Consider the following 20,043-nt stretch of genomic DNA (forward strand, 5'->3'; position numbering starts at 1 on the left):
ATGGATCCACTATTCGACGTGTTGGAGATTCGTGCACGCGTTGCTCGCTGCGGGACAATGAAATGTTACGATACACTCTTTAAGAAGCAGAATCTAGGTGAAGCTAGATGAATGTTTAGCGATGCATTCTCCTTTTACTCCATACAAAACCTGTCAAAAAGTTATGTACTACTCAGAAACAAGGCAAAACTTCGATAAAACCGAAAACATGTGCAACGAATCTCCAGGTGACCATAGACAACGGATCCATGCATGTTGGCATGGTAAAAGGATAATCTCCATAGATTATGAGCTCTCACAGGAGATCTTTAGAAGTGAGGAGATTCCTCCTGACTTCTTTTTGGCTTGTTTCTTTACTCCCCTCATAGTGGATGCCTGCTTCTCTTACCTAGTTGCTCATGACTGAAACAACAACTTGTTTACGGCCCGTCATCGAGCCACATCTCATATCGGATCAAGAGCATGCTAAAGTTTTGAACCGAGGAAGGAGCATGGAAGTGGGGTGAGGCAGGTGAGGGACTAGCGGAGAAAGGTGGGCCCCATGGTCGATGTAGTGCGATTAGGGGCATTGCAATTTTTTTCACTTACCGACGGGGATGTTAGGGATTCATGGGATCACATGATGCGTAGGGGGTAGCGGCGGTGCTGTAGGGTGGGGCGGCGGCGTCCACGTCGTGCATGCCGGCGGCTCCACGCAATGAACGCAGGCGGTGCCAGAGGGAATAGTCGACCAGCGCTATCTAGGTCAAAACGTCTGCGCGAGGGGTGGCGGGCCGTGGAGCGGCGCCGGAGCAAGGCGATCCCACTGGGAGGGAAGAGGCGCTGGTTGCACCATCACGACGACCGCAGACAATCGCTTAATAGTGAGGATAACCTGCTTACATCACCTTGTTGTACTTACCCTTGCTCTTCATGGACGATGGGCTCTCACCGGAGATCTCTAGAAGTAGGAGAATCCTTCCGAAATCTGTTCGGCTTGTTAGGACTATACTATAAATGACCCCAACCACCAGGCCAGATGGCTATTTGATCTCACAACTATCAAAATTTGCCTAAAGTAATTGCTCCAAATATTTGCCAAATTTTGAAAAATATTTAAACACACAGGCTCGACTTTCTTTCCCCATCCACCCAACCCAAACCCTAGAGAGAAAAAAAAGGAAGGAAAAAATCAGCAAAAAAAGAGAGAGAAAATGCGCCGCCGTTGTTCGCCGTTGTGACCCCGCCGCCGGCGAGGCCTCCCCCGCGTCCATGGATCTTTCCGCCGCAAGCGCCCTCGCCGTCCTCAGCAAGCTGCAGCTCCTCGGCTTCTGCGTCGGCCTCCAGATCCCCGACGACGCCGCCGACCCCTCCGAGGTGTTCGACACCATCCTCGCCGCGTTCCTGGGCGAGGTCTACCCCGGCGAGCGCGATGCGCGCCCGCTCCCGGCCGCCCTCGGCGACGGGCGCCGCGTGGACCTCCTCCGCCTCTTCACCGCCGTCCGCGCCGCCGGCGGCTACGCCGTGGTCTCGTCGCCCTCTGCCGGCGTCTGGGCCGCAGCCGCCGGATCCGCGGCCCTCGCCGCGCCCGTCAAGCTGATCTATGCCAAGTACCTCGGCGCGCTGGAGCGCTGGATCCAGAGGCTCCCGGAGGCACAACCACCGCCGTCTGACGAGATGCGGCAGGAGCTGCTGCTCTGCGTCCGCGGTGCCAATGGAGTTGAGATGGAGGAGCCGTCCATGGACTGCAATGGGCAGCATGGCGCGCTCAAGAGGAAGAGGGAAGACATTGCTGGGATGCTGGATTGGGTGAGGGGGCTCGCCGAGAGTGTCTCGGAGGAGGGCGCCATCGCCGCCGGGTTGGCGGATGGATACTTCCCGGTGGCATTGGCGGCGCGGGAGGCGGTGTCCAGGAAGAGGGCACGCCGCGCAAGCGTGACCAACGGCGCGCTCTCGCAGGTGATTCCGACACCTTTGATAAACTTGTTGCTGAAGATAATGTTTGACATATTGGTATTGCATCACTGCACTGCACATATATAGGCAGACATACATACAGAATTGGCACTGGATTACTTCAGCAATACATACATACAGAGATGTTAGCTGGCAACATCTATCTCTATCCCTTTGATCTTCTACGTTTAGGCCCTGTTTCGATTGTCGTTTTCCTTTTAAATACCCCTGTAAAAATACACGTCTGTACCGAAGGATAAGATTGTCGTTTTGTTTCCAGCTGAAAATTGCTCGTGGTCGGTAATTTAAAGGCCTTAGTGCCACTGGACTGTACTAGTGGAGATCCACATATTAGATAATTTGTTTGATTTCCCCTAAACATAAGTAAATAAATAAAATTCATGCTTCAGGTCTTACCAGTCTTTTCATTAGTGCTTTAATTAAGGCCTGGACACCCTTGTAAATTTGGCTACCTACCCTACAAATGGAGCATTGCCGTTCCTTTTCTTTCTAATTTTGATTGTGCAGATTGGATGCTGGTAAAAGAGCATTTAGAAGAGTATTTAAAAGGAGCATTTAACTACTTCTATCTTCATTTTGGTGACGTGGTATATAGTTCGGGCAAAATGTGTGAACTTCCCATTTGCCGTCTCTGTGTTAGAACTTCTGGAGGGATACGCGGGTGCTACCAACCAGAGGGCAAAATCTGGCCTAACCCTGCTTAAGCATTACACTGTGCACAATTTAAGCTACAGTATCTTTGCTCCCTGATGTTCGCTCATGTATCATTGGGATGACGGATACTATAAATAGAGCTATGAAATCTCCCTGATGCTTTGGCCCCGGATATTACCTGTCGGGTACTGTGGGTGGTTGAAAATATTTTGTTTGCTTTATTGCCTTGAAGATGATAGTCCCCTATAAATAGAGCTATGAAACCTTACCTTTCTGGCTAAGCCGATTACTCGGCAACTGGATACATATCTTATTCATAGTCACTGAATGTTTTTTTCTTCTGATGGCGCAGGAAACTGGTTGCAGGTGCTGCAGGAGTACCACCTGTGCCAGAATTGGTGTTCAATGCAGCAAAATTGTTCAACAACCTGGTTCGGATACTAATAATCTAACAAGAGTTGTTGATGTGAATGGATCCTCGACGGTCATAGAACAGGCGAGCAGTGTGAACGGACAATTGAAGCATTCTAAAAGTCAGCAGAGGAACAAACTACTAGTGGGCTCCAATTATCAAGCAGTGGTGCCACAGTGGACTGGCTTTCCGCCTGAAAATTACGGCGATCCGGAAACCCTCAAATGGCTGGGCACAAACATCTGGCCTCCAGAAAATGAGAACAAAATAACCCGAACTTACCATGACCCTATTGGCAAAGGCAGAGAATATGTTTGCAGCTGCAACGTCCCGCGATCAGTAGAATGTGTCAGGTTTCACATTGCAGAAAGGCGGCTGCAGCTGAGACGTGAACTCGGCCCTGCTTTCTACCAGTGGGGATTTGACCATATGGGCGAGGAGGTTGCCCTTTCTTGGACGGATGAAGAGGAGGCAAGTTTCAAGGCTGTAATGCAGACCTATGCGCCATCTCCAGCAAGGAATTTATGGAACCATCTTCAGTCATCCTTCCGCTGGAAGCCGAGGAAAGAACTTGTGAGCTATTATTTTAATTGTTTTCTGCTTAGGCGGAGGTGTTACCAGAATAGGACCGCACCAAAGAAGATAGATAGTGATGACGAGGAAGAGACAGAGTTTAGGTTTTTGGGAAACCGTATGGGACAAAGTGCAACCAAGTATGACAGCACCAAGCGCACCGTTTGCATTCAGAGTACTCACTGCATGGATCTGGATGATGAGTAGTTGCTGATTGATCACATTCTAGGAGGCTGGTTGAAGCCTGTTCAGGAGTTTGGATTTATAAATGGCCCCCATTCATTGATTTGGTTGACATTGCACATGAGTTGCTGTGAGCAAAGAGTTAGACCATTTTGCTTACTGTTTTCAGAGCCTTGCCAGCAATCCAAGTTTTGACATGGACTTGTATGTTGTATCCGAGAAGTAAAAAAAAATGCACTGGTATTTATTTTTGAAACAGAGAACTGCAGGAACAGTAAACTTGATTTGTACAAGTGAGAGATGAGGAGGATATATAGAGGCAGAGCTGATCCAAGCCAGTTGCAGTCTTTGGGGCTGAGAGGATTAACCTGTTGTATACATTGTGGAATATTATGTTGTTATCAGAGAGAACCTGACTGACTTGTATCATCATCATCATGTATACCTGTATCCTCTGTGGATTGACATGTACATTGACCAGTAGGTAAAAGTATATGGAGTGATGGCCCGTATCATCATCATCATCATCATCATCATCATCATGTACACAGTAGCCCGTTCCGGTCGTATTTCTCTCTCTAGATATGGAGTGATGGCAGGCATAGGAATGATATGTTGAGGTTAGTCTTGTGAAACTAATGTTGCAGTTGTTGTTTGTTGTAGACTGAGCATGTCTGTTTTATTTCTTTGGGTTTCGTTCGGCATCTCAATAAGTACATGTCTGTTTTAGTTTATGAGTTGTTTCTTTTCTTTCTTGTGAGCTATAAATAAATGTCAAATAGTATTATCAACCTTGGGAAATATTATCAACATTTACTCCTCTGTCACATATTAACCGACAGATAAATGGGAATCGGCTTTAGCATAGTCTGATCTGATGTACTAGAATTTAGTTCCAATTTTGAATTTTAGGCATTAGCTTTGGTGGTGCTGTGCTGTGCTGTGCTGTGCTGTGTAGGTTTGGTGGTGCAAGATGACGGCGTCGTCTTGCTGCTGCTTCCGACTGCTGTTGAGTCGGTGTCTGTTTCCCAAGATTATGCTTGTGGGTTTTGATCTGAAGAAGAATAAATTGGAGCTTAGCGAATTGAGGTTGGTTTCTACGTACGTATTTGGTTTGGTTAGCCATCCCGTCCCGTGGTTAATTTTTTTTGGCTGGCCATGTTTATGTTGCTAGTACTGTAACCAAATCTGAGATGAGTCTGCAACTGTAAACTAGCTTGTGGCAAGCATCTGATCATTTGAAATCTGCAGTCTTGTCCGTGTGAGTGATGCATCCCGTCGTTTAATATTTTGGCCATTAGCTTTGGTGGTGCTGTTCTCTGTTGTGCTGTGTAGGTTTGGTGCTGCAAAGGTTCAAGTCAGTACCTGTTTCCCAAGATTGTGCTTGTGAAAAATGTTCGTGAAAGTTTCTTGGATTTGGAAAAAGATCATGAGTTCAAAAGATGTTCAATAAATGAAAAATTGTTCCCGAATTTTAAAATAGATCACAAATTTGAGAAACATTCAAAAATTCAAAAAAATATTCACAGATTGAAAAGTGTTTGTGGATTTGAAACAAGTTCAAAAATTCAAAGAAAATTGTTAAATGAAAAATATTTGCACATTTGAAAAATATCACAAAATTAAAAATAGTTCATGGATTTAACAAAGTTCATGAACTTGAGAAAAGGTCTCATTTTTTTAAAAAAAAATGCGAATTTGAGTAAAGTTCATGAACTTGAAAAAATATTAACGATTTAAAAAATGTTCATCATTTCAAAATGTAAAAAAAAGAAAAGAAAAAAATGAATGAGTAAAAAGAGTAATGAAAACAACAAAGAAACTGAAAGATAAATCAAAATAGTACTAAAAAAGAGAACGGAAAATAATGTGAAAACCAGAAAGGAAAAAACCAAATAGAAAACCATGGCTGGAAAATACAGAAAGACTGTCAAAAAAAGAGAAACCGAATAGAAAACCATGGCTGGAAAATACAAAAAGACTGTCAAAAAAAAAGAGAAACCGAAAAGAAAACCATGGCTGGAAAATACACAAAGACTGTAAAAAAAAAGAGAAACCATGCGAAAGAACATTCTAGAATGTTCCCAAAAGCGGCAATTAACCACACTGTTCCATGGGCCAGGCCGTTAGAAGTAGCAGCCCCCCACCTGAGCTCTCGCTACGAATAAAGAGCTATCACCAGATAGGATATACCCCTAAAAAAACCAGATAGGATATGGCTAAAACTTGCGTGTCTCAAATGTTTTTGTTGGATATTTATGCAAAATATTTTATTTTTGAGCCCGTCAAAAAATATTTTATTTTATTTTTGAGAGACATATCATTTAAGGACGCGTCTACACAGCGGCCGGCTGCTCCCTGTCGTTTCGGAGCAGCCGGCCAAAATACAAAAAGTTTGATATGTAATCCATAAAAAGAAATGTCTTGTCCTTATGTCTTGTCCTTTTTGTCCTTTATATTGATTAGATTTTTTTCCATCTGGTCCTTTTTTCATGACATATTAAATGCCCGAAACAGTTATCTTTTAGATGTAGAGTGCATGTGCATTTAATTTGTGGTTTTAAATTTTCAAAAAACAATAACTTTCAAATTGCGCATCAAAATTAAGATTCGTTTTCACTACTGGAACCATCGCGGCGTGCTCTTCGAAACTAAATCCCACATGAGTATATTTCGACGAATTTTTTTGTGCAATTTTGTCCCCGTTTTGTGCAACTGACTAACCGTTGTTGTGTAACTACCTGACAGGGATGTGCAACTTTTCTCGTACACTGTAGACATGCAGTTTTTCTCTATGGTGCCTCCACCTTCAAACTGCCTCCTTTCAGTGAGATGTGCAACTTCGTTTGTTGTCTAGGCCATGCAGTTTTCACTAGTGGCACCACCCCATACTACTCTCTAACAGTGAAATGTGCATTTTCGCTGTGCCCTAGCCAACTGCCTAGTAGTCGTCGTGTGTGGGCAGCCCCCACAACCGTGTTCGAGGGACTATCCTATGAGGATGTCCCAACTCCACGGTCACGCATGTGCGACTATGCACACAAGAGTGTGCAACTCCGTGGTCGGACGTGGGCATCTCCCACAGTAGTTCATGTGCGACTATGCAGACGAGATTGTGCAACTGTGTGGCCATGCATGTGCGACTATGCTGATGAGAGTGTGCAACTCCGTGGTCGGACATGACCACGTCCCACAAAAACTTATGTGCGACTATGCGGACGAGATTGTGCAACTCTGTGGCCATGCATATGCGACTGTGCCGACGAGAGTGTGCAACTCCGCGGCCATGCATGAGCACCTCCCACGATAATTCATGTGCGACTATGCGGACGAGATTGTACAACTCTGTGTTCATGCATGAGCATCTCCCACGATAATTCATGTGCGACTATGCGGACGAGATTTTGCAACTCTGTGTTCGTGCATGTGCAACTATGCCGACGAGAGTGTGCAATCCCGCGGCCATGCGTGAGCACCTCCCACGATAATTTATGTACTATGCACACGAGATTGTGCAACTCTGTGGCCATGCATGTGCGATTATACCGACGAGAGTGTGCAACTCCGCGGCCGGGCATGAGCACCTCCCACGACAATTCATGTGCGACTATGCGGACGAGATCGTGTAACTCTGTGACCATGCATATTGTGCCGACAAAAGTGTGCAACTCCGCGGCCATGCGTGAGCATCTCCCCACGGACCCGCGACTAATGCATTGCGTCCTTGCATCGACAATGACCCGGCGGAGATCATCATCATCGGGCACATCGTCTGGTTCCTCTTGATCTTCAGCAGCTTCACCCGTGGCAGCATCATTGGGCACATCGTCTGGTTCCTCTTGATCTTCACCAGCTCCCCACGTTGCAGCATCACCGTATTCAGGGGGCACATAGTTGTCATCGTACTCTTCTTCTTCGCCGTCTTCCATCATAACCCCTATTTCTCCGTGCCTCGTCCAAACATTATAGTGTGGCATGAAACCCTTGTAAAGCAGGTGGGAGTGAAGGATTTTCCGGTTAGAGTAAGACCTCATATTCCCACATTCAGTGCATGGACAACGCATAAAACCATTCTGCTTGTTTGCCTCAGCCGCATCGAGAAACTCATGCACGCTCTTAATGTACTCGCGGGTGTGTCTGTCACCGTACATCCATTGCCGGTTCATCTGCGTGCATTATATATAATTAAGTGTCCAAATTAATAGAAGTTCATCATCACATTAAAACCAAAGTGCATACATAGTTCTCATCTAACAACATATAGCTCTCCAGAGCATCTACTTAATTAAACCATACATTGAAACTATGTAAAACATTTCAATGCGAAAACAAATGCGATCATAATCGCAACCAAGGTAACAATTGATCCAACGGTATAATGATACCAAGTCTCGGTATGAATGGCATATTTTCTAATCTTTCTAATCTTCAAGCGCATTGCATCCATCTTGATCTTGTGATCATCGACGACATCCGCAACATGCAACTTCAATATCATCTTCTCCTCCTCAATTTTTTTTTATTTTTTCCTTCAACAAATTGTTTTCTTCTTCAACTAAATTTAACCTCTCGACAATAGGATCGGTTGGCATTTCCGATTCACATACATCCTAGATAAATAAAATCTATGTCACGTTGGTCGGCATAATTTTCATAAACAATAAATGAACCAATAGTTATAAAGATAATATACATACCAAATCCGAATCATAGACAGGACGAGGGCCGACGGGGGCGGATACCAAAACCATCGCACTATATAAGATGCAATAATAAATGTAAGAAAATGATACAAGTATCTATCTAAACATACAAGTAAGAATATTTTTCCTTTCAGAAAGAAGATAAGAACAAGAGGCTCACCACGGTGGTGTCGGTGATGAGATCGGCGCGGGTGATCGACGGCGGTGAAGACGGGGATGGGGCGTGACGGACCGCTAAATCTAGACAAATCTCGAGGAAAATGGAGCTTGGAGGTCGAGCTTCGAGAGGAGAAAGCTTAATAGTGTGGCTCGGGCATTCCATCGAACACCTCATGTGCATAGGAGGTGAGCTAGAGCACCACAAAGCCCTCTCCCCCTCGGCCAGAAAAAACAGAGCACTGTGCTCTGCTCTTGCGCGAGGGGGTATATATAGGCACCTCATTGGTCCCGGTTGGTGGCATGAACCGGGACCAAAGGGGAGCCTTTGGTCCCGGTTCAAGCCACCAACCAGGACCAATGGTAGTGGGCCAGGAGCGAGGCCCATTGGTCCCGGTTCGTCCCACCAACCGGGACCAAAAGGTCCAGACGAACCGGGACCAATGGCCCACGTGGCCCGGCCGGCCCCCTGGGCTCACGAACCGGGACCAATGCCCACATTGGTCCCGGTTCTATACTGAATCGGGACTAATGGGCTGAGCCGGCCTGGACCATAGCCCTGTTTTCTACTAGTGAACCGTGCCGACGAAAGTGTGCAACTCCGCGGCCATGCGTGAGCATCTCCCCACGACAATTCATGTGCGACTATGCGGACAAGATTGTACAACTCTCTGTACATGCGTGTGTGACTATGCCGGCAAGAGTGTGCAACTCCGCGTCCGGGCGTAAGAACCTCCCACGATAATTCATGTGCTACTATATGGGCCAGATTGTGCAACTCTGTTGCCATGCATGTGCGACTGGGCCGACGAAAGTGTGCAACTTGGCGGCGGGGCATGAGAACATCCCATGATAATTCATATGCGATTATACGGATCAGATTGTGCAACTATATGGTTATGCATGTGCCAAATAAAACTAGTATATGTGCAACTACAACTAGTGTGAGTATCAACTAGCCATCCAGGAAGAGTCTAGATGCACGAACACACAGCCGCGTGCAGACCACCGCGATGCATTCATCCGTGCTCCCTTCTTCTTGTCCTTGCCACGTGCTCCCTTCTTCCCGTCCACAACAAGGATGCATGCACCCTTCTCATTCACTCCCAGCCTTTTGGATCAATGGATTCGGAGGGAGGCGCTCTACATTTGTACTGCTACATAGAAATAAAATGGAGTGAGAAAGAAGATGTGGCTGCAGGAAGAAAAGAGCGAGAAGAGAATCTGAATTTGCTTTCCCCCTTGTTTGACCCGTTCCTCCCCTTACATGTGTTATTCCCTGAGGTGCTGCTGCCTGAAGAGAATCTGATGCCGCAAAGAAAATATGGATGCTAATAAACAGAGAACTGCAGGAACAGTAAACTTGATTTGTACAAGTGAGAGATGAGGAGGATATATAGAGGCAGAGCTGATCCAAGCCAGTTGCAATCTTCGGGGCTAAGAGGATTAACCTGTTGTATACATTGTGGAATAGTAGTATGTTGTTATCAGAGAGAACCTGACTGACTTGTATCATCATCATCATGTATACCTGCTTTCGCCCCCTCATTTTTTATCCTCTGTGGATTGACATGTACATTGAGCAGTAGGTATAAGCATACCTGACAGTAGCTTGCTCTAGCCTATTCTGGTTGCATCTCTAGAGTGATGGCATAAATAGGAATAGAACGTTGAGGTTAGTCTTGTGAAACTAATGTTGCAGTTGTTCTTTGTTGTAGACTCGGCATATTTTATTTCTTTGGGAATTTTGTTGTTCCGGCATCTCAATAAGAACATGTCTATTTGTCTACTAGCACATATACCCGTGCGTTGCAACGGGAAAAATTGATGTTTTGTTTTCAAGCATAATGTCTTGTAGCACCGGATTCACTGCGAAGAACATGCTGCAATGCATCATCCTTTCACAAAATGAACATAAAAAATAGGATGCAATTTATTAGCATCCATATTTTCTTTGCGGCATAACCTTCCACTAATTCCGATTAAGTATAATCCTTCCTTTAGTTACAATGACGTCCTCACCCATTTTAGTCGGGAATCAAATCCTTCCTTTTCTAATTTAGTAGCCCTTAGCCACATCCATTTAAATATCCTATTTAAGCCCACAATCCTTCCTTTAGTTAGCTCACTCGCTTAATTAGCTCGCCCTACACGTGAGGGCTGCTCTCCTTTGTTTTAACCGTCCGTTGGTTGATTCCTGAGACCGCTTGTATATTTACTGGTGGTAACCATTGTAAAAGAGCGAGGTGGGATTAGTGAACGTGAAAGATGCATAGCTCGCTGGTTGTTACATCAAAGAGCTAGACAGGAGGTACCGTGTTTAATTTCCACAATGTTGATTTGTTTTGACCCAATTATTTTTCGCGGTCTCTATGTAAGCCCATAGAAGGCCCCGTGTGTACGACAGTACGAGCGAACCAAACCAAACCAATAATACCTATTCCCTTTAATAGTAGGTATAGATATAGATATCGATATAGATATAAATAAACGAGTTGTTTCTAGCGGCAGCATTTTCCTTTTCTTTCTTGTGAGCTATAAATAAATGTGAAATATTATCAACCTAAGCACCACACTTATTTACTCCTATGTCAGAGATTAACCGACAGACAAATGGGTACCATACTGTCTGATGTGCTACAATTTAGTTCCAATCGAACAGCTTGCATACCTTTTTTTAGAACGAAGGCTCAAGGGGAGCCCGGCTTTGAATTAATGAAGCCATCAACCGGCCAGGATTACACAAGGCCACCAAGCAATAGCGACCAAAAGATACAATGGAGCTTAGTGAACAGCTAACAATGCAACACACACTACAACAAAAAGAAAAATACATGAAGAGCCCTGCTAGTAGTGTCGAAGCCTACTGCACATAGTCAGCAGAGAGAGGAGCAACAGAGAAGCCTCGATGATCAGCCGATAGCCAGAGAAAGGTGTGAACTGTCTGAACCCAAAGACTAGGGAAGAACATCGCTCCCAACGCGAAAGAGGAACCCTTTCCTCTCGCCTAGGCTCGAAGGCGCTCACCCGAGAACTAGAGCAGACGCCAGCCAAATCCCCATCGCAGACAAGTTGCACAACCCTCGCCACACCGCTGGCACACACCACAGCTGCACTGCCACCTCTCCTGAACAACCAAGAGCAGAAGGATAGCCGTCGGGAGGTCGCCGAAGAAGAAAGCTGCAGAGGCCAAGAGGCGGAGCAGGGGAGCACCAGGTCCCGTTCCAATGGCCGCAAGAGGGACTCTTGCGGGAACGAGCACCCTCCACAGAAAGACGCAAACTTGGCCTCGCAGCCGACGGACGCTCACCAACCACATCGTCCCTCTCCTGAAGAACCAGACACCCCAGACGACGCCTCCAACGAGGACGCGACGCGCTAGGCGCCGCCGCCGGCCAACCCGAGACGGGTTTTGGGTTTTCACCCGGGGTCTGGGACAGGGGTGAAGAGGAGAGCCCTCAACGGCGCCTCCAGGGGAGAACACGACGCGCACACGCGCCGTCGCCGTCGTGGCCGAAGGACCGGCCAAGGGTTTCCCCAGGGCTCGAACCTGAGCACCCGCACCCCGCCAGCACCGGATCTGGCGACCAGAGTCGCAGAAGGGCACGACCGAAGCGGAGGAGAGAGCAGGGGAGGAGGGCGCCTGACCTTGAGATCTGGGACAGAGGGAATCCGCACCGCGACCACCCGCTGTATCCACGCTGCCCGGGCAGCCGAGGATGCCGGCCACCACTTCCTGCGCGTGCCGCCAGTCGCGGAGGCAGCGCCGCCTCATCATCCGGGGCCGCTGCCCTGGCTTCCAGGTCCTTCGCGGGGGCACGAAGCAACGCATCACCTCACCGCCACCTTCATCGACGACCCACCAGGCTTGCCCGTCGATCCCCTCAGGTGGCGGCGTTGAGGGGCTGGGATTGAGGGGGTGGCGGCGCGGGGGAAACCCTAGTCGCCCCCGAGTCGCCCTCGGGAGGACGACGCGAGGGCGGGGGGAGGAACGATCTCAAAGTGTTCAATGCACGTCCCAACAGCTTGCATACTTAGAATTCAGTATCATAGTTCCTATCGATTGATGTTATTATTGGCCTAAGAAACTTGGTTCTCTTTCGCAATGGGAATTCGACTGACTGTACCATGACCAATATTCATGGTACTGAAGCATTATGTCAATGTTTTATCCCGGTTTTTGTGGGAATTCAGTAGCGTAGTCTGGTGTGTTGTTTCCAACCAGTTAATGCTATTTCAGGTGAATTCCAGTTACGCGTATTTATGTTGATCTAACAATTAATGGTGCTTGCATTCTTGGAATATTTGCACTGCATCACCTATGTTTTCAGCATAAAAGTCTGAAACTGGGATTACGTATGCAAATTGTTTATTGGATATACAATACTTCCTCTAGGGCTGTTTCTGGCAGTATTATTTTTATTTAAGTTTTTTCATTAAAAAGAGAAGAAAATAAATTCTCTGAGTAGTCCGTCCCGCACACCTTTCGATACTGCTTGGACTCCAGTCCAAGGACTTGGCCCCTGCTTTACATTCAAAGGAGAAGAAAAAGAAAAAGAAAAGGAGGAAGAATCTGACAGTAAAATCTTTATTCTTCAAGTAGCTCCAGCCTCAAGCAAAGAAGCAGCCAGCTACAGATGCCTTGGCTAAAACTAAAGCAACCCCTGCACTGCACTGCATACCAGCAAGTCCTTCTGCTATAGATCTGCACACAAGGTTAAGCTACTATCAATCAAAACCACTAATATGCATGATTCTTCTGTTACATATATTATTTTTCTCATCTTAATTGCTTGATGTTTCTCTTCTTTCCAAAAGAACAATCATTTTTAATTATGCATCTACTAACAATGTTTCTTCAGGCAGGCACGGACATAACTATCTCTTGCGCTCTTCTGGTATAAGTAACTACTAGGTGCCATCCGGAGGTGCAGATCGATCGATGGGTTAGATGTCTGGTTTGCTGGGCCTCCATTGAAATACTAGTCGTCATGCCTCGACAGGTATTAATTTGTTTGCCTACACACGCAATTCTTCTGGTGCTATGTTATATATGTCAGAGATTCTTTTCTTAGTTGATTCTTGAGTAAAAATTGTTACTTTCTTCTATTATTACATTCAAGAATTAATTACGTGTTCATTAGCTCCATGGATCAACCAAGATGGCAACATCACACACACACACACACAGACACAGACACAGAGGATGCAATTTCAGGCTTAATATTATTACTGGAGCTAGGAGGCTAGTTAGAAGGGGACGGACCACTATCCATCCTTTCCTTCTAACACTGACCACCAAATCAAAACATCACTTCTGCTCTGTCCGACTAACACTGGCCCCACGCATGCAGTTTAGTTAATTACTAATGTCCATCCGAATAATAACACAAGGCCTTTTTCGTATACATGTTTCTACTGCTAATCAACTAACTGTTATAAACTAATGCAGAGGATTTTCCCGAATACTATCAAAGAAGCCGTGCAAGAGATAATCCCCTATTTGGAGGATACGAGCAATGCTGCACACAAGGCCATATATTTTGATGGATGGGATGGGATGGCTGCTTCGGTGGTGCTTAGAGCCATAGTTGAAGACCCGCCACCGTCACTGCTGAAGAAATTCGACAAGATCATCCATGTTGATTGCTCGAAGTGGAAAAGCCAAAGAGCACTCCAAAGGACAATCGCACAAGAACTGAAGCTCCCTCATCGGGTAATGGATATTTTGGATAGGCAAGATGAAGATGATGATTTCAGAGGGGTAGATGAAAGCTCCAGAGCTGAGATTGGAGTCATTGCGAGGGAGCTACATAAAGCCCTACGAGAACACATATGCTTATTGGTCTTCCATAATGGCAGCAACAATTTGGTTGACTTGGCTGATTGTGGCATTCCTCAACCGCCTATCTTTGATGTTAAGGTATTGTGGACATTTCGAGGAAGGCTTCGGCTCAACCAAGGAATTAGTGAGAAGGTGGATCCTTCGCATCTTTTCCTTTATGATGAGTACAGTACTTACGGGTGGAATTATTTGCTTCAAATAGAGGCTAGAGAAATTGCTGGGTACACGGATAATCTTGGTGCAGCAGCAGCTACCGAGTGTTGCTTGTATCTCTTGTCATTAAATTCTCAAGGAGGCAATATCATGGACTATGACTGGGCCACACATGCTTCCAACTATTGGGTATGTGATGGGATTATACAGGGAGGTCAGGGTGATGAAGCATGGAAGGTTGCTGCTGCTCTGCATCAACATATAGATATGGAGGATTATGCATCTAATGCACTGCCCTCTTTTGGTCATCGGTTGGAGACTCCTCCGAAACGATGGATATTGGCCAAGGACAGCTCTGTTGTGCAGCCAGAGTCAACGTCATTTTTCCTCACTGCAGCCGCAAGCGAGTCTGATCCATTGTTAAGACCCTTACCTAATGACATGTTTCATCAATCGGACAAACTTCGGGTGCTCAAGTTATGTCATTGCACCTTCAGTTTTTCCTCTCCTCCTTTTAGTCGTTGCCACAAGTTGAGATTCCTTGGATTAGATGGCTGCAAGGACCAGCGAGCAGAAGAAGATGAGAAGCAAGATATGGATTTTTTGAAGAGCCTATGGGTGATAGACATACAAAATACAGACTGGCATCTGCCTTCATCACCAGAGATGATAAAGCAGATGGCTGCAAACATTAGGGAAGTACATATAAAGAATGGAATGTTTTGGCACATCATTTTTGCATTGGGACAGCCACAAAATCTTCACAAGCTTCGCGTTATTGACCCTACATGCTGCTCTTTGGAGACAGGTTTGCCCAGCTTGTCAAGTTCAACTAGCCTCAAGACTCTGGTTCTAGATGGTCGTGTTGGTTTGAAAGTTATAGAAGGACTCCCTCCATCCCTTGAATCATTCAGCTTAGATGCCAGACCAAAAAAGGATGGTTACAAGGAAGCCAAAATAAGTCGCATCTCCATGGCTGGCTGTGCAAGATTGTCTGACTTCACACTGCGTGGATCACTTCCAAACCTTGAGGAGCTGGACCTCTCAGGCACAGGAGTCAAGACACTTGTCCTTACAACTCAGGTGGTGCTGGCCCCATGTCTCCAGCGAGTCATGCTGTTGGGATGTGAGCAACTCCGTGCTGTGCTTTGGCCAGAAATGGGGATGCCCCAACTAAGTTTGCTCTGCATTGACACTCGAGGAGGAGAAGAGGTCGGAAGAATACCACCTGGTTTTGATAAGTTAAAAAAGGGTGATTGTCAAGCATATGTTGCTATGATGGACATGAAATTCATTCAGTTATTGGTGCTAACAAGTTCCAATATGTTTTGGAACACTAACATTGATATGTTCAATCTAAATCTCTGCATATCTGCAAGTGGACAGTGGCGCAATAAGAAGAATATGGACTCTGATAACAGTGGGGAAAAATTGGGGCCAGCCCTAGCAAAGCCATTAATGTCCAATTCTTCTCACAACCCCTACATTGATGCAGGTATTGACAACATAAGTATAGATCATGACTACAACAGTGCATCCCAATTTCAGTCATCGACCTACCATGTGGAGATTGGTGATGGAATTAGCAACACTTGTGTCGATAGCATACAAGCAACCAAGGCTATGATCTTTGCAACGAACAAGGCCAAGTCGTTGTGTGTGCATGACAATTCTTCCATCACCACAGTCATCCCAGAACACATGATGTCCATAGAGGGAGAGAAACTTTTATGGCTAGAACTGGAATCTTGTCACGTGGTGAGATGCCCCAAGATGCATACAGTCTTCAATACTATCTATGGATACATCAGATTTCCAAAACTAGTGAACTTTTGTGCGGCTGATCTGCTGATGACCCATTGCATTTGGAGCAAAGAGAGGACACTCAATGTTGAAGATAATCGCTCCTTTGCGAAACTGCAGAGCATACACCTGTTCTCCTGCCCGAGGCTCACATTTGTCCTCCAGTGGTCCAGGTTATACATCTTGAGTAGCCTGGAGACCCTCCACATCGTCTTCTGTGGTGATCTAAGGCAAGCGTTCCCTGTGGCGCCAGAGGTTCTGACAAGAATAGCTAACTACCATAAAGGTGTACTGGAATTCCCAAACCTGAAGCATATCTACTTGCATCAGCTCTTCAAGCTGCAACATATATGTGAAGCCAAGATGTTTGCTCCCAAGCTGGAGACCATCAGGGTGAGGGGATGCTGGGGTTTGAGGCGGCTCCCGGCTGTCGGCCGAGACAACCGCCCAGTTGTGGACTGCGAGAAGGATTGGTGGGAGAAGTTGGAGTGGGACGGGCTGGAGGCTGGCCATGACCCTTCCCTCTTCAAGCCACGCCACTCGGCGTATTACAGGAAGCCCCTGCCTAGATGCTCAGTTCTGTGTGTGTTTCCTTCCTCAAGAATAAAGTGGTGCATCAAGGCTTAATCGTTTTGTGTGTGTCTCCATGCAAAGGACTTATGTATCATTGTTGGTGTGGTTTGTTTTCTGCTCATGTGTGTGTTTTCTCAAGACAGATTCAGTACAGCAGCATGTGTACCTTGTTGGAATTAACCACGCTGCCTAGTCTGTGTCCGTCTCGGACCAGAACACATCACCGAGTAGGGCTTGTAGTGGTACGCTAGATTAGCTACTATATATATAATCCTATGTATCCCCTGTAATCTTGTACTTAGACCAGTTGTGTACGTGTGTGTGCCACCGTATACTAAGGCGTCTGTAGTCTACACGCGCGTTGCTGTGGCCAAAAGGACCGGCCAGGATTTTAGAAAGTACTTCGACGGGCAGCATCGACGTACGGGATCTGTGCCAACATACCTATGCTGGACTGAGAATGCCAAAAGATCTTGGTGTGATGTACGTACATGGATTATTATATCAACTGAGTACGTATTTATTTATTTGGTTCCATTACCTAGAGATTGATCTCAATCTCCTTTCCTTGCAATCCATCTCCGTCTTCCTATTTTCACAGATAATCTGCATCTTTCATAATCCTGATCGTTCTTAACCTGATTGCTAGCGCCTAGTATGCATCTCCTGCTCCTGTTATTAATGATCCAATATTGGGTCTCCATAGTACCCATAATTGGTTGATAATTGATCAATTGGACATTGTTTGACCTATAATATATTATATGGGATTCGTCTTTTTTTTGGTGTGTGTTCGACCGACGTGATGAGCGATAAGATTTTATTGAGTTTGTCCAGTAGATTTGTAACTTTGTACTAGTTTTTGAAATACTAAATTTTCCTCAAATTTCATCACTTTTGTCTCATCCAAAAAATTATGCATCTAGAAATATTAGAAAAAAATGAAGGTAAAGTATAATATGCTTTTAGATGCATTTTAGTGTTTTTTTTGTAACATTTCATTTAAACATAGCGCACACATTAATTATTATTTTTGTATATATATTAAAGGGCCAGGGTTATAGTTTCTCCCTGGGCCCCCAGAATCTCAGGACCGGCCCTGCCCGAGATATGGGAGGACACACTTGAGCAGGTCGACATCTTCGTCATGGGCATCGGCAGCAGCGGTACCATCACCGAAGTCGATAAGTTCCTCAAGGAGAAGAACCCCAACACAAAGATCTATGGAGTTGAACCTGCCGACGCAAATGTTCTGAATGGTGGCAAGCCAGGTGGGCTATCAATGTCCTCTTCTTCTTTTTCATACTAGATGTCTTCCCTAGTTTTTGTTCCTTCTCATGCTGCTAACTCCCTCTCTGAGATCTACTCGGAGCGTGCCTGGCTGCGGCGGGGCTGACCCCTCCTCTACCTCAACAAGCTGGACCGCGGGCTCTCCACCAGATTGGATCCGGCGGACCGCGGGCTCTCCCCTAGATCGGATCCGGCGGTTTGCGGGCTCTCCCCCACCCTCAGTCCACGGCGGTGCCTGCTCCGAATTGCGGTGACGTTGTGTGTGTCACGGTGGTTCTCTGTTGACACCTCACCTCTCCGGCCTGCCGCCCACCTCACTCGGTCGGTGGAGTTGGCTCCGGCGTCGTGGTTATTGTGGCAATGTTGCTCGTTCCCCTGCGGCGGCTAATTTTGGCGGTGCACCTTTAATGGCACGGCTCCGGCCACGGCGGTCTCTGGGCATGTGGGGCTGTGGCGATGTGGTGGCCTTCTGCGTGTGCGGTGCGGGCCGTTGACATTGCGATCCTTGGTTGGTGGTGGTGATTTTGATCAGATTCATCGGGCAGTGGTGACTACTGACTGTTCAGTAGTGACTTCCTACGGATCCATGACTGCGAGGTTATCGAAAAGACTTCGAGAGGTTTTATCTCTTGATACGGTGGATGACTTTCTGTGGTGTGATACAAATTATGGACAACGAGTTGACGCACAGGGATGTTTGGTGGAGTGGTGGCGGTCAAATTGTAGTTGTTGGTATTTCGAAAAAGTGGTGGCGACAACACATGTGTGGCTTTGATGGTGGTGCTGTGAGCACCTGGTCTCGAGCTCCGGGGCAAAAGCCTAGGTCAGACCCGAGTGGTCATACCTGGGAATGGCGATGTTTTCTATGTCGTTACCTTGTTGGAGGCATTGCTCGGATATGTTCAGACTATTATTCAGGGTGAAAACTTTGATTCTGGCCTTTGTGGTTGGATCCGATGACGGCGGCGCTTGAGTGTCGCTTCCTTCCTGAAGGCATTGCTGTTGAAGATCATCGGCCTCCATGTGATGTCAATAGTTGGTGCGGACATGGTCTCAGTTGTAGTTTGTCGATTGCTGATCTAATCTTTTTGGAGGTTTTTACCTTTTCTTTTTATTTTTTCCATGCCTATGCATAGCTTTTTGTCTTGTGACCTTGCTAGTTCTTGGCGTGTTTATCCGCGCGCGTGTGTGTGTGTGTGTGTGTGTTGGGTTGGTTGTGTGCATCCTAGTTATGCAGAGGCCGGATGTGTGCTCATATTGTATCTTCTCGATGCTCCATTTGAGCCAATAAAATTCACCCTTTATCGAAAAAATGCTGCTAACTGAACCTAACTTCAGGGCCTCACCTTATCACTAGAAACGGTGTGGGATTTAAGCCAGATATTTTGGACATGGATATCTCTACTCTTACAGAAAAATCAAGTTGGTGATGATGATGTGCCTGCCATCTTACAATATAGACCGTTCGATCTATATCTGATGGATAGAATGCAAACTATGGCAATTTTGCAAAAATATACCCGCACCTCTCTCCACATTTGCAGATAAGGCACGGGACTATGGTGCACCTCTATCCACATTTGCAGGCGCGGGACGAGGCCGCAGCAAGTGGAGCGGCAGAGCGAGGCAAGGCTCGGGCGCGCGGCGCGGGGGCACGCCTGGCGGGGCGGGGCGCGGCTATGCAGGGACAGGACGGGGCGCGGCCCCGAACGGCGAGCAAGGGAGGGGACGAGCACAGGGCG

At 46.4% G+C, this 20,043-nt stretch overlaps 2 protein-coding genes across 3 annotated transcripts; both read left to right on the forward strand.

Moving 5' to 3' along the window:
• Positions 1–1,039: 1,039 nt before the first annotated feature.
• Positions 1,040–4,524, forward strand: LOC123186879 (AT-rich interactive domain-containing protein 2). Its single transcript, XM_044598556.1, has 2 exons — positions 1,040–1,938; positions 2,963–4,524. The coding sequence occupies exons 1-2, from the start codon at positions 1,252–1,254 to the stop codon at positions 3,800–3,802; spliced, it is 1,527 nt and encodes a 508-aa protein (XP_044454491.1). The 5' UTR covers positions 1,040–1,251; the 3' UTR covers positions 3,803–4,524.
• Positions 4,525–13,223: 8,699 nt separating this feature from the next.
• Positions 13,224–17,834, forward strand: LOC123186880 (uncharacterized). Of its 2 annotated transcripts, none has more exons than XM_044598557.1 (3): positions 13,224–13,353; positions 13,504–13,640; positions 14,090–17,834. In XM_044598557.1, the coding sequence occupies exons 2-3, from the start codon at positions 13,629–13,631 to the stop codon at positions 17,063–17,065; spliced, it is 2,988 nt and encodes a 995-aa protein (XP_044454492.1). In that variant the 5' UTR covers positions 13,224–13,353; positions 13,504–13,628; the 3' UTR covers positions 17,066–17,834. The 2 variants fall into 2 exon arrangements, with proteins under 2 accessions (XP_044454492.1, XP_044454493.1); XM_044598558.1 differs by having other exon boundaries at positions 13,291–13,353; positions 13,500–13,640.
• Positions 17,835–20,043: the final 2,209 nt, after the last annotated feature.

This window comes from Triticum aestivum, chromosome 2A, assembly GCF_018294505.1.
Source record: "Triticum aestivum cultivar Chinese Spring chromosome 2A, IWGSC CS RefSeq v2.1, whole genome shotgun sequence".
Taxonomy (NCBI): Eukaryota; Viridiplantae; Streptophyta; class Magnoliopsida; order Poales; family Poaceae; genus Triticum; species Triticum aestivum.

Coding starts and splice junctions, on each gene's coding strand:
- LOC123186879 (XM_044598556.1), top strand. CDS start 1,252: ATGGATCTTTCCGCCGCAAGCGCCCTCGCCGTCCTCAGCAAGCTGCAG. Junction 1,939..2,962: donor CCAACGGCGCGCTCTCGCAG/GTGATTCCGACA, acceptor CTGATGGCGCAG/GAAACTGGTTGCAGGTGCTG.